Source organism: Periplaneta americana, chromosome 6 (assembly GCF_040183065.1).
Source record: "Periplaneta americana isolate PAMFEO1 chromosome 6, P.americana_PAMFEO1_priV1, whole genome shotgun sequence".
NCBI lineage: Eukaryota > Metazoa > Arthropoda > Insecta > Blattodea > Blattidae > Periplaneta > Periplaneta americana.
The window spans coordinates 98,767,578-98,781,896 of NC_091122.1; the positions used below are offsets into that span (position 1 = coordinate 98,767,578).

General features: G+C 36.6%; 1 protein-coding gene across 6 annotated transcripts in view; it reads right to left on the minus strand.

Moving 5' to 3' along the window:
• The window catches only part of Pkg21D (Protein kinase, cGMP-dependent at 21D), a 559,173-nt gene that overhangs the window by 16,427 nt on the left and 528,427 nt on the right, over positions 1-14,319 (minus strand). For all 6 annotated transcript variants that reach the window (XM_069828544.1, XM_069828548.1, XM_069828547.1 and 3 more), the window contains 6 exons: positions 13,071-13,431; positions 11,969-12,185; positions 10,316-10,547; positions 5,080-5,243; positions 2,377-2,562; positions 1,357-1,423 (listed from right to left, as the gene is read on the minus strand). In XM_069828544.1, coding sequence (XP_069684645.1) covers positions 1,357-1,423; positions 2,377-2,562; positions 5,080-5,243; positions 10,316-10,547; positions 11,969-12,185; positions 13,071-13,431 — 1,227 coding nt within the window. The remainder of the gene's footprint in view (positions 1-1,356; positions 1,424-2,376; positions 2,563-5,079; positions 5,244-10,315; positions 10,548-11,968; positions 12,186-13,070; positions 13,432-14,319) is intronic.

Sequence of the window (14,319 nt, forward strand, 5' to 3'; positions counted from 1 at the left end):
TTAAGTTCTCAAGAAATAAAGGAGCCTTTTTTAATTTAATATAAAAAGCAATCTTTTCTGTAATAACTTGCATGACTCTTATTGCTGTTTATTTTACATTTCCAGTGATTATTTGAGCCGTTCAGAGCAGAAGTGGTGTAAGTCAAAATTAGGTAATGAGGTTTAAAGTAAAAATTCTGTAAAATACAGCGCAAAGTAGCAATTAATATATCCTTCGTGCTATTCACTGGCTACTAATAGTTTAAGTAAATTCAATATTAACTGCTACTTTGCGCTGTAATTTACAGAATCATTACCCATTTTTTACTTACACCACTTCTGCTCTGAAAATAAAATTAGGCCTACATTTTCTGAGTTAATTGAAGTTACAATTTTTTCAACAAAATTGTCTTCATTTATTTGTTCTCACCTACGTCATATTAACAGTAAGTGCATGTAATTTACGTATTATAGCCTACAGGTAGGATAAGTTAAAATTAAGCTTATGTGTGAAAACTGGAAATGTAATGTAAAATGCTGTAAACTTGTCAAAATAATTTAAACCATAATATCAGCAATATTTGTGACTCAAAATAATAAAGAAAATACCGGTTCTTAAGAAATGGAAAAATAATGAACTTCATAAATCATTGTCTGTCATATTAAGGTTTAAATCCTCCCTTTTTTTATTTTCAAGTTTACTTCAGCGGCCGAGTTTACCCCAATTTGCGGTATGGAAAATAGTTAATTTCTCAGGAAATAGGGAGAGGAGTTCACCACGCGATGCACCCTACAATTTTGAAGCTACTAATTTTGACTCTTCTCACAGGAAATATAGAGTTCCAATGATTCATAAATATATTTAGGAATGAATTGAATTAACCGTCCACGTACGAACAATTATATTATTTCAAACCGTGATACATGATCAGGGCCATGATTCAGTTGTAAGGAGCAGAAAGAATTGCGTTTATTACCAGCTTCTGAAACTTGTAGATTAACTACGTGTGAAATTCTTCTAGGATTCTATAGTAAAATTAATAAGAGCCATATACACTTACTGTATAGCATAAAAATATAAAATAAATTACGCAAAACCCGTTTTCTAATGTGGTATCATATGTCGTATGCACACTTTTAACTTGCCTGCCGTTAGAGAGCTACTGTCGCGCCAGCTGTCAATGTTGGCATATTTTATACGTATGAGTTGCGCGACTGTATATATTAGACTGTGTTTAAACTCCCTAAGTAAAAGCTTGAAATTAATACTGGTAATCAACCATCTTGTCTGATTCAGAATGACAAGAAGCTTGTAACAATTTTATTACTTCAGACAATGAATGGTGATGTATGACAGAATATGTTGCGTGTACTTACCTGCTGTATTATAGGACCCACCAGAGTTCTTTGACGTAATCCATCCCAGTCAAAACCTTGGAACCATCTGTTTAATAAATAAACATTTAGGAATTTTAGAGTCCGAATGTAAAACATAATTGATTAACAAGGCATTGGCATCAATTAATGAAAGCATTTTGTATTCACTTCACATTAATTAAAAAATGCGTAGTTTTCTATAATACTGCAAAATATCATTAACACTTTTGTGTATGATATAGATTCAACATAAACATAGGTAATCTGAATGTAAAGTTCTGATTATAATGTTACAAATTTTCGTGTGTTTGTCGGTCTTGGAACATTTCATACAGGTACAGTACTTGTACATCAAGGAATAACATTTTTTGTTCAAAAAAGGCTCAAAATAAAAATTTTTAGAGGTTTTTAATACTGTCATTTTCAGATTCGTGAATAAAATAGCTTGTATTTGTACATTTTATTATATAAAGTTGCACAATTATTTATTCAATACCGTATATAATATTTTCATCTTACAATGTTACAAGTCTGCCATATTGAAAGATGGTTGTATACATATGACAAACATTTAGATTTAGATTTATGTTAGGGATGCGAGGGCATAAAAAATTTCGTCTATCAAAACAGGTGTGAATTGGACATCTGGATTGTTACTGAAAAAGGTAAAAATTGCATAAAGTAAAGAAATTCACACCATTTCGAAGGTTGGACCTTGAGGTAAAAAATTAGTGACAGGAATAGGTTACCCTAATTTTCCACCTAAAGGTAAAGACGTAAAGACAAATTCAACTATCAAAACGTACCCTACCCTGCTAGCTGAAACAGAAATAGGATTTCTGTTCCTCTTGCCCTCATCTCTTATCTGAAAATGAAGGTACATTTATCCTTTGAAAAGTGAAGTTTTTTGTGTTACAATTTTACTTTTCACCAATAATGGATGAAGTTCAATCAAACCCTCTTCTGAATAATCCACTGTTGCTTTCTCCATCATTCAGAATTTCATAATTTGCCACTCACTTGTGCTTTTTGATGTCCTGGATGCCCCCACGCTGATAGCCTAGGCGTTCTGTTGGAGCATCACGACACAGCCTCTTGATGAGACTTTGGGCAGCGCGTGTGATGTGTCGTGGAAAGTCCACCATGTCGATGCCCTTCAGAATTATGTTGTAGGTCTTCATGGGATCTGCTGCAGTAAAAGGCGGCCTGTGAAAACACAAAGTTTACATTAGTCTGTCAGTAGGCCTGTGCAATTCTCAATCTCACAACCAGACAATAAATATATACTAGATTTCACATATAAAGCGATCAAAGTCAAAGAAGGACATACATAATTTCATACAATATACTTTACGTGTAGGCCTAACCATTTTATCACACACTTTTGTAATCCCTTCTTTCGTCTTTCGAGTGCAGCCTGCCTGTATTCCAGCTCCGGACACGAATGGAATGGAATTTCGGGAGGGAGGTACTACGACCCAGCACTGTGACCTAGGTTTCATAAGAAGACGGAAAATACTTTGTTCCAGACCAATTAGTCTTTAGTCAATTTGTTAAAAGAAGGTAGTATTTCGAATATGTTGCTAAAGTCTTTAAATAGAGACTCACATAGAGAATAAATTACAATATGGATGAACGTACATACAGATAGATGAACTGTTGGGAGAGTGGATGAAGTCGTGATTAAAAAAACGCGTAAGTAAACAAACAAGCCATATCGAAGAATATTAATTCAGTGTGAATATTTTTTATGGTACTAGCTTCATTGCCATTTCACATGTCGCTATTCAGTGGCACTTCTAACCATGGTTACCACTATCCTAGATCATATATTATATACCCAGATTGCTCGCCTTATAGGCTTTGACGGAACAACTTTTGTCAGGTTTACTATGCTGCCATCTAGTTGTTACATAAGAAGTCACGTCACAACTCTTATTTGAACTGCATTAGCGACTGTACTGCAGTAGCAGCCGGTAATCAAAATCCTCGGTGAGCCAGATGCAACTGGTTTAAGTACATCTGATAGGAAATATTTATTCACGATATTAATTATTATTGTTATTATATTATTAATATCATATTATTATTATTATTATTATTATTAATATTAATGAAAAATAATATTTTCACCAAATAAGCTGTTACGCTGTGAGTTTCAGTGATTGTTTCAGTGTGATGAAGCAACCCATGTTATGTGTTGAAATTCCCCTTTCTTTCTTTTCTTTTTATTTTTTTCCTTTGACAGGAACAAACAAGGCCAAAGGAAAAGTTTATTTTGCAGCACATTACCACTTAACAATTTATGTTGCCCATACCAGGATGTAATAGGAACTCGCGTTTTAAGATTATCTGTCAGAAAAATTGTCAGCAATGTCGTAGGTATGTGGGTAGGTTATCTCTTTATTTAAAACTTCTTTTCTTTCAATATTATTTCTTCTCAAAAAAGGACACTCTAACAATGAATTAACTATACCAGCATTATTTCTCACATTTGTTTCTGTTTATATTGTCCCGAAATACATAACAACATTGGCCCAGATTCACTACTGTACTACGAAGTAATAGCACAACAACCTCGCTTAAGTCATAAACTGAGACATAAGGGGAGAGAACAGTGTGGGTCTCTGCCTGCCATTCCCACCCCACTGTACCCTTGAGACTGGTCCATGGATGGGAGGAGTGAAAGCTGACCAGGCCACGAGGCCAGACGAATTGTGCCTCAGCTACACCGTTTCAAGTGCAACCAAAAAGCTGCGAAAAGATACGAAATGCAGAAGCCAGACCCAGCACGAGCGATCCTGGCCTCAGGAACAAATTTTACTGCAAAAGAGGTCTATATACGTCAGAAAGTGTTCAAATAGTTCTACAGCGATATATACTTCATTCATATAACTAATACATTATATAAAAACACAAAATTTGATTTCAGTTAAGCCAAGTGACTGAGGCCCAGCCTCACTTGCCTCAGTCAATCAGCCGCCACTGCTGTACTGCCATCTCGTGTTCGTTTACGGCAGACGGGCAGCGATCCTGGCAGTTGTTCTCTTCAAAGTGCTGCCGATTTTAACATAGGGTTGAGCAATCTGTTACATATATGATCTAGGTCACTATCAGAGCTTTGATTTAAATGGAGACTTTCACATAGGCAGCTCAACCAAACCATCATGGCAATAGAAACATCTCCATTTTAAATAAATCATTTTCTATTGAATGCGATATTGAGAAGTACCACTGAGTGGCAGCATCTGAAATGACACTTTATAGTTTCTTGGCAGCTGTAATACTTAATTTCATACACTGATTACTATAAAATTTAATGTTGCTGATGCCACATCGTTAATTCATCTTTTTTTTAATTCAAGTACAAGTCTTCTTTTTTTCTAATATTTTCTTCCCACTACTACTTCTCCTTATTTTTATCCTCTTCCACTTTTCTCCTTCTCTCCTTTTTCTTAATCTACATTTCCTTCCTTCTTCACCTATTGCTTTTCCCTTTTCACCTTCAACTACTTCTTTTTCGCTTCCTCTCTGCCTCACTCTCTTCCTACATCTTCTTTTTTCTCCTAGATTGATCTTAGAAGTAGATCTTTGGTCTAATACGATAAATTATGTGCCACATCCACAGGAACTAAACAAGAAATCCAAAATCATACGTAAACTAGCATACAAAGCAGAAGTCTACATTCCTTCATCTGGGAAGAACCAAGTGCGAGAACTTACGTTCCAGTGAGCAGCTCGTGCATGAGCACGCCGAGGGACCAGTAGTCTACAGCCCTATCATGGCCTTTGTTCAGGATTATCTCTGGCGCAACGTACTCGGGAGTACCACAGAATGTCCAGGTCTTGGAACTGAACCCCAAGCGCTTCGAGAAGCCGAAATCAACCTGCAAATACACGGCATAAAGCCATAAAGCACATCAGGCGAAAGTAATGGTGAAGCCAATATTTAAAGAGTGGGTGGGCAGAACGTAGTAGCTAAGTACCATGTTATCAATGAAGAAAATGTTATTCCTACAGGACTTTGAAAAGTCGCTATATCATTTTTAAACAATTTACAATATACATCTAGATTACACAACTTTTAACACTATATCACTTCGGAATATGTGTTATATGTCTTTCTCGTGTTAAATTTTACCGTACCTGGTTACCATGTTTCGGCCTGTTATTGGCCTTCTTCAGAACTCAGTTAACAAGTATGGTACAATTTAATACGAGAAAGACATATAACACATATTCCGAAATTTACAATACATAGGTTTAATTAATTTTGTCGCTGAAAAACTGTTAAAAGCAATTACATCTAGCTACACTGACTTAAAGCATGGGAAAGTCTGAATATTCCTTGTTAGTTGCTATGATAAGTCGTCAGTCATGTCTCCCAGAGACATGGAGGGAATTGCTAGGAATTCCTTCTGCCATTAAAGAATTTCACGCTATTTTCCTCCCCCCCCCCCCCAACACTCCTGCAAAACCATGACTATTGAAGAGGCAAATAAAAATAGATCATCATCTATCCGAGCATATCTGTCCATGACATGTGCTACCATCCAGCAGTCGATGAGTGATTTTCTTAATATCACCAATTATGGCGGAGAAATTTACTGCAGCATTTATTTTTTAATAGTGAGGGTTATTTTCTTTTTCTTTTTTTTTTTTTCGATAGGCATTTCCTCAATTGCCTCCAAGTACCTTCGCCACTGGGTGTAAGCATTACGAAGGGTGTTGGGAAAAAACAAGGAATGTCCATTTTTAAGCGATTTTATGGAATATAGTGCATTCTACTGGGTGTTCAGTTCAAAATGTGTCATGGCTCGCTGTATGCCGTCATGTGGCTAGCCGATGAGCCTAGAGAAATCAATCTTCCTACACTTCCGCAGAGGTGTATAACCTAAGAGGCAGAAAAGTTGCCTAGCAAGTACGGCGTTCATTCTGAAGAGTACGTACCGATACGTACGGTAACGCCGGTAGTGGCAGGAATGTGAACTGTTTGGAAATACGTACTGTCGGGAAAAGGGGGAGAGGGTTAAGACGATTACTTACGTATTTGTTGACATTAACTTCGACGGTCAACATGGACACGGAGCATTTGATTTGTGTTATGGAATGTTACCGTACGCAACCGATGATAACAAATACCCTGCGTACGACTTGCCGGCGCAAAACACAATTCGAAAGAGGTTATGGTAGCACACAGACCGTACAGACCGCCATCTGTTGCTACGACGTTCAAGTTATACCGTACACGTTCTCAAGTTCAGATTGAAGAACGCCTTAAATAATAGGCAACTTCTCTAACATATAAGCTGAAACTCGCTTCAAATCATTGACCCAACAACAGTGACGTCATGACACACTTTGAAATGAACACCCAGTATAGGTGCGGTTAGGCCTACAGAACTGTCTAATCACAAAAAATTTGAAAGTGGAAATGTCCGTGTAAGATACCGTCATTTCCCATAACTATGGTCCTGGAACACAATTATGGTCCATGATACAACCATTCAAAGAACATTGTAGAAGTAACACAGACCGTTCATAGATAGCTACAGTGACTTAAGTTCAGTACAGCAAAAATATGGATAAACGAAGTACTACGTTATGGAGTACAAAATTTGAATGGTTGTATCGTGGACCATAGTTGTGTTCCAGGACCATAGTTATGGGAAATAACGGTACCTTACATGGACATTTCCACTTTCAAATTTTTTGTGATTAGACAGTTCTGTAGGCTTAAAAATGTTAAACATTTGGTACACTGGTTATAAACCAGGAATGTTCAGGTATTAAAACTTGTTTTTCTCGATAATGATACACTATCTACCAAAAAGTAATTGGGCACTGCTTTTGCCCCTTTAGAACCTCGTGGTACCACCTCTTGTTGCTATAACAGCAGCCACCCTGTCAGGCATGCTCTCCACTAATTTGTGTAGGATATCCACTGGAATGCGTCGCCATTCTTCTTGCAATATAGCACTCGGTTGGACAATGGAAGTTGGCCTCATGTTTCAAGCTACTATGCAGTGGTATGCAGACAATAATGTTCACCGGTTGGACTGGCCTGCACAAAGTCCTGATCTCAATCCAACTGAGCACCTTTGGAACGAATTGGACTGGCGATTGAGGTCTCGGGTGATGCGGCCAACTTCCATTGTCTGAGGTCATGTTGCAAGAGGAATGGCGACGCATTCCAGTGGATATCCTACACAAACTAGTGGAGAGCATGCCTGACAGGGTGGCTGCTGTTATAGTAACAAGAGGTGGTACCACGAGGTTCTAAAGGGGCAAAAACAGTGCCCAATTACTTTTTGGTAGATAGTGTATTTTGTTAACATTCCCTGTTTTTCCCCCAGCATCCTTCATATGGCCTTCCTGGGGTATCATTTTCAATGTTGAAGACCTGGGTTCAAATCTTGGCCAGTAAAAGGGCATTTATGCTGGACAAAGATGGCGTTGGAGAAAGGTTTCTCACGGTACTTTCCTGACACAACCCAATATTCCTGTATAATTCACCATTACTAGTACAGAAAGAGTGAGCGACAAAGAGAGAGAAAATAAAATGAGAAAGAATTTAAGAGAAAAGGAAGGAAACAAGAGATGCACAAGGAAAGAGAAAAAAACGAAAACTAGGAAAATTATAAAAGGAAGAAAGAGAGAAAGGACGAGAGAAAGAAAATGGGAAGAAAAGGGAAATAAGAAAAAATGTATAAGTAAACAAAGAGAAATGTGGAAAGAAAGAAAAAAGAGGAACAAATAACGGAGTGAAGAACAGGCGTATATGGAAATGAAGAGATAAATAAGGACAGCAAATAAAAAACAAAAGAGAGATATAAATTAAGAAAAAAAGGAACAGTAGGAAGAAAGAAAATGGGTCGGAGAGAAGAAAGAGAAAAGTGAAATAAAGAAAGAACAATATAAGGAGAAAGAAAGACAGTTAAAGAAAAAAAGAAAAGAAGTCAGAAAGAAATAACGTAAGAAAAATATAAGGAAATAAGAAATTCTAAATGAGGCAGTAGAGCAAGTGGACAGTTTTAAATACCACGCGAATACTCCACGCATATTTTTTCCGGAATTTAGTGAAGAATAACTGGGGTGCGCGAATTATTTGAATTAAGATTGGTACCGCTTCGTCTCAAATACTTTTTAAATTTTCTCTCCTAAAATTAGGGTGCGCGGATCACTCGATGATGCAGAGTATTCGCGTGTATGCGGTACCTGAGGTGTATTGTAAGCAATAATATGAGCTGCTGCCAGAAAGTCAAAATAAGGATAGCAATGACCAAGAAAGCTTTTAATAGAAAAAGGAGCATCTTCTGCGGACCATGGAAAAAAAAAAAACTAAGGAAGAGACTAGTGAAGTGCTTTGTGTGAAGTGTGGTATTCTATGGGGCAGAAACATGGACATTACTACGAAGTGAAGAAAAGCGACTAGAAGCATTTGAAATGTGGATATGGAGAAGTATTTATTAGTAGAATTTATTTAACCTGGTAGAGATAAAGCCATCAGGCCTTTTCTTCCCCTCTACCAGGGGATTACAAGCACAATATGAAGAATATAATTACAATAATATCTTGGGAAAAATTGTTCCGGGGCCGGGTATCGAACCCAGGACCTTTAGTTAAACGTACCAATGCTCTACCAACTGAGCTACAAGGGAACTCTACCAGACACCAATCCAATGTTTTCCCTCTATATCCACAGACCTCAAAGTGGGCTGACAACCATAAAGTAACCAAGATTGAGTGCACACTAACTCTGTGTGACTTAAATTGTGGTTTTCTGTTAACGAACAATGACGTGTACCGTATTATGCAAATCAAACTTTCAGGTATAACTCCCTGTAAAGTTGATTTGAATAATTTCGAGGGAAAATCTTTTCCGGGGCCGGGCACTGGAAGGAATGGTGATCAGCAAAAGAGTTCGGGGCAGAAGAAGACATTAGATGATAGACGACATTAAGATATATGGATCAATATCATATATGCGGAGACTAAGAGAAAAGCAGAAAATAGGAAAGACTGGAGAAGCTGGGTTTGCAGTGAAAAACCTGCCCTTGGGCAAAAAATAAAAAAACAGTTATGTTTTATTTAACGATGCTCACAACTGCCGAGGTTATATCAGCGTCGTTGAAAACTATTAACATGAGCCTGTCGCATTTGTCGCATTTAAGCACACTTAAATACCATCGACCTGGGCTGGGATCGAACCTGCAATCTCTGACACAGAAGGCCAGCACTATACTGACTGCACCACCCAAGACGATTAGGGTAGAAAACTATGAATGAAAGGAAGAAAGAAAGAAAGAAAGAAAGACAGATAAAAAAACGAAAGAAAGATAAAATCAAAGAAATGAAGAGAAGAAGAAATAAAGGAAGGGAGAGAAGTATAAGAAAGGAAGAAATAATGGAAGAAAGAAAAAAAAGAAGGGAGGAAGAAAGACAGATAAAGAAAGAAAGAAGAAAGAAAGAAAGAAAGTAATGATGGAAGAAAAATATGTCTGGAAGAAAGAAAGAAAGAAAAAAGAAAGGAAAAATAACGGAAGGAAAAAAAATGTAAGGAAGATCAATAAACGGAAGGAAGAAAAAACATAAGAAAAATATGTGGAAGGAAGAAAGATAGATAAAGAAAGAAAAGAATGAAGGAAGATATAACAGCAGGAAGGAAAATATAAGGAAGGAGGAAAGAAAAGAAGAAATAACGGAAGGAAGAAAAATGATGAAAAAAAGAATGAAATAATGAGAGAAAAACTGTAAGGAAAAAATATAAAAAATCTGTTAGAAAAGAAACATAGGAAGAAAAAAGACACGAAAGAGAGAGAAAAAAAAAGAGAAGGTAGACAGTAACTATACATTTACAATTTCTTCAAAATATTGAAACAATGGATGGATTTATCTCACATGATGTGGGGTCAGCACGACGTAAGGGTAGTGTTTTACGTTCTGGTATAGTACTTACCAATTTAACATAACCTTGCATATCTAGAAGTAAATTCTCTGGCTTCAGGTCCCTGTAGATAATTCCCCGTGCGTGCAGGTACTCAAATGCCTCCACCACACAAGCTGTCACAAAGCGTGTGGTGTGGTCGTCAAAGCAACCTCTGTCCCGCAGGATTGTCCACACCTCCCCTCCCAGGCACGCTTCCAGTAACATATAGACGTATTTAGTGTCTCGAAAAGTCTTGTACAATCTGAAACAGTATAACAACCAATAGCAATGTGCAGTGCTCCAACAGTCACGTGAATTCCTTCATAGAAAGAAGATTAAATTTAAATTATAACTTGCTTTGGCTTTCGAAGCACTGTCAAGAACAGGAAATCTTTCTGCAGCAATAGAAAATATCCACCTGCACGTCCGAGCGGACGCAAATGGAAATGCACTTGGGTTCCAGAGACTATTAAATGATCCTCTTCTGTTTCGCCAATGGCCTATTTAGAGGATGCCTAAGAGGAAGGTTTTCATTCGACATGGAATAATGAAAAGTTCCTTAAAATGAATGTCCTTGTCCAGGATTAAGGGCAAAGTCCATAACAGTGACGAATAATGATACAGAGCAGTTATTTCCAAACTGTGATTCTTCTAAGGGATTCCGCCAAAATATTTCAGTAATGGCGGATTTTGAGATGTTTTTATCATCATTATCCTTGTACGTATTAAGCCGTTTGATCTGTCATGATCACAGCAGAGAATGACATTTTATTATTATTTATTTATTTAATTTGACAGAATTAAGGCCATAAGGCCTTCTCTTCCATCCTACCAGATAGCACATATACATACAAAAAAGAAATACAAACACTGATGAAAATAGTACAAATTAAGTTAAAGCCCTATAGAGGGTCAACAGAGTCAAAAGAACGCTATAGAGCTCCCATCGAGCTATTACAAGAAAAAAAAAATTATTATTATTATTATTATTATTATTATTATTATTATACGCATAATTTATTATTAAAATAATTGTCACAAAAATCAGATTCCTACCTTAGCATTTACAAAATATTTTCCATTAATAAACATGCATGTGATATACATACATATTACATATGTTCAATAAAGTATTAATATTATTTTGATAGTTTTCGATCTATTAAAAGATTGTAGACACCATGTCTGAACCTCTGTTCCCTTATTTCCTTTACAGTAGCACGTACAGGGCTCATAAAACATGTTGCATTGCATTTTGAGTTGGAATTTACAAGAGACACTTTCCCGAACTTCAAACATCCTTGTGGGATTAGTTAAGCTCCGCCTAAGAAAATGTTAACGAATCATTACAAATTTCTCAACGAAAATAAATTTATTTTCAGTTTAAAATAACCAAAATAACCAGAGATTTTAAGTGCCAAAATAGCGGAAATCGTGGCCTTCTCTATATTCTTAGTAGGCTAAAGCACATAACGCCAAAATATCTGTACGAATAGAATAAAACTTTGGTAGCAGACTTACCCAAACCCTGGGAAAATTAATGCACACCATTATTCCAAAGAACAATCTACTGATCTTCAACTATAAAGATAATAATTCCAATAATAATTATTCTTTTGTTATTCATATTCATTCTATGTACACGATCATCTGTTTAATGTTATTAATGGATGTGCCTCGTACCTACAGATGAAGGGACTGCGACAGCTCATCATGATGCCCTTCTCGCTGTACACATGTTCTTGCTGCTGCGTCTCCACGATGTGCTGCTTTTTGAGGCACTTCAGAGCGAACGTCTTGTTCTTGTCGTATATGTACTGCACTAATTCCACCCTGCCGAATCCTCCCACGCCCAATGTAGCCACGACGTCTAGATCGTCCAGGCGGATGAAATCATACTCTGTATACATTTTAAATAGGTGATGTCATTATCATTAGAACAACTACAAGTACTAGAATAAGCTTATTCCTCCTCCTACTGCTGCTGCTACAGTACAAGTACTACTGGTACAGTACAACAATTAATACAGTACTAATACTACTGCATTATTATTATTATTATTATTATTATTATTATTATCATCATTAAAATTATTATTATTGTAAGACAAAGGAGTAGATGGAAGGATGATATTGCAAAAGAATACCAGTACCTGGAAATGGGGTTGGCAACTGGGAAAACGTGGCCATGGACAGAACAGAGTGGAGAAGCTTTGTGGAATTGGAATGGAGTCGACATGCTCCATAATGCATACCATAATTGATTGATTGACTTTTACGTATTATACTTTTACTCTTATTATTTTTTTTTTTTTTACAAATTGCTACAACTTACCATTAGGGATATTGCAATCAAATACTGCGATATCTATTGTGTGATAGAAATGACTACATGTATAGGAGACAAAGGATTTCTGAATTACCGACACAAAACAGTTCCATTCTTAACAGTTTGTTGTCTGATTAGCGTATCTGGAACTATTCATTTCTTAAACTAGTTTAGTGGTTTGATAGTTACAAATTTTGCTTTCCGAATTTGTACTATCCCCTTTGCTAATCCAGTACAGTCGTTGACTTTGTCTCCATAGGTGGTTTGTAAATTAATGTTTAATTTGACTGTCATATTTATAATTGAGACCATTTTGGTTAGTAGTTGTATAGTAAAATGTTTGATTTATTGTAGGATACAGCATGGCTTTCGGAAGCCCATTATTATTATGATTATCATTATTTCTGCCCAAAGACACAATCCTACTGTGTGTGTAGTTTAGTTCTGTTAACTGACCTTGATCGCTGTCAGAGTAGATGCTGAAAGAGCTGGACGGTCTAGAGAGGCCTCTGCTCTCGTCCCCGTAGTCCTTCTCGTGGAGTTCACTCAAGTCTCCGATGAGCTGAATGAAAGACTCACGGTCGAGAGTCAGGCACTCTACGCCTGGTGGAAGTGCTATGATGCTGGCAGTGCGGCAGTCCTCTTTGAGTAGAGCCTGCTCTCCAAAGTAATCTCCGCGCTCCAGAGTCCTGATTTCTTCCTCCTCCCTTCTGCCTGGAATTCGCTGTGTCACCTTCACACTGCCACTGCTGATGATGAAGAAAGTGTCTCCACTCGCTCCCTGGCGGATTATGTGAGCGCCGGCAGGGTAGAATTCCTATGAAAGGAGATGCAAGAGTAAAGCTACAACAACAACAATAATAATAATCTCTTCCTTCAGACTTACAACAGAGCCTCGTAATAAGCTGTTGCTGTTTATTTTGTAGCATCTATTTTAATATTTGTGACTTATTATTATGATTCTACTGCTGCGTTCGATGTAACTTTTCATCCTCAACGATATCATTTTCCTATAATCTGTTGTTAGTTTTGTTTATATAGTTTTATCCACTCGTGTGAAGTTGAGTAATTGTGTACGAAATTATATATGTTGCACTTTCACCATTCTACTGGAGTAATTAATTTTAACTTTATTATTGTACAGGTACGTATTTTAGATCCTGAAATTATATTACGAAGACATTTGAATGTAAGGGCTTTATATATATTATTCGCCCATTAATTATTATTTCGGATTATGCTATAAATTTTCCCGTTATTATCAAACTTTTTGCTTTATTTGTAGAGATGGTCATTCCGTACTTTGAAATATAAAAAAAAAAAACACTGTTTCCTGTTCTTTACAGAGCGTAGAGCAGGATTGAGACTACCGTTTTTGAGGGTTGAGTTCCCCGTTTATTTTAATTATTTCACTATTTCAGTATCTCATAATATAAGAATGAAAACTCACATCCTAGTTTCACTCATCTAATTTTCGTAATTTCATTTTAAAATATGTAATTCTCCAGTTTAATTTTTAATTCTGCGCTCTATGATAAAATATTAACTGTTATCAATAATTTCAGTACCGTAATTTAACGACTTTTACAACTTTTTAAAATACTCTATAATATTTTCCAGTCAAACCTTCACCAATCTGTTTATAATATGATCGTGAACGTGAAAGAGGAGGAAATCGACAATTGGTCCATTTTACTGAGGTAAA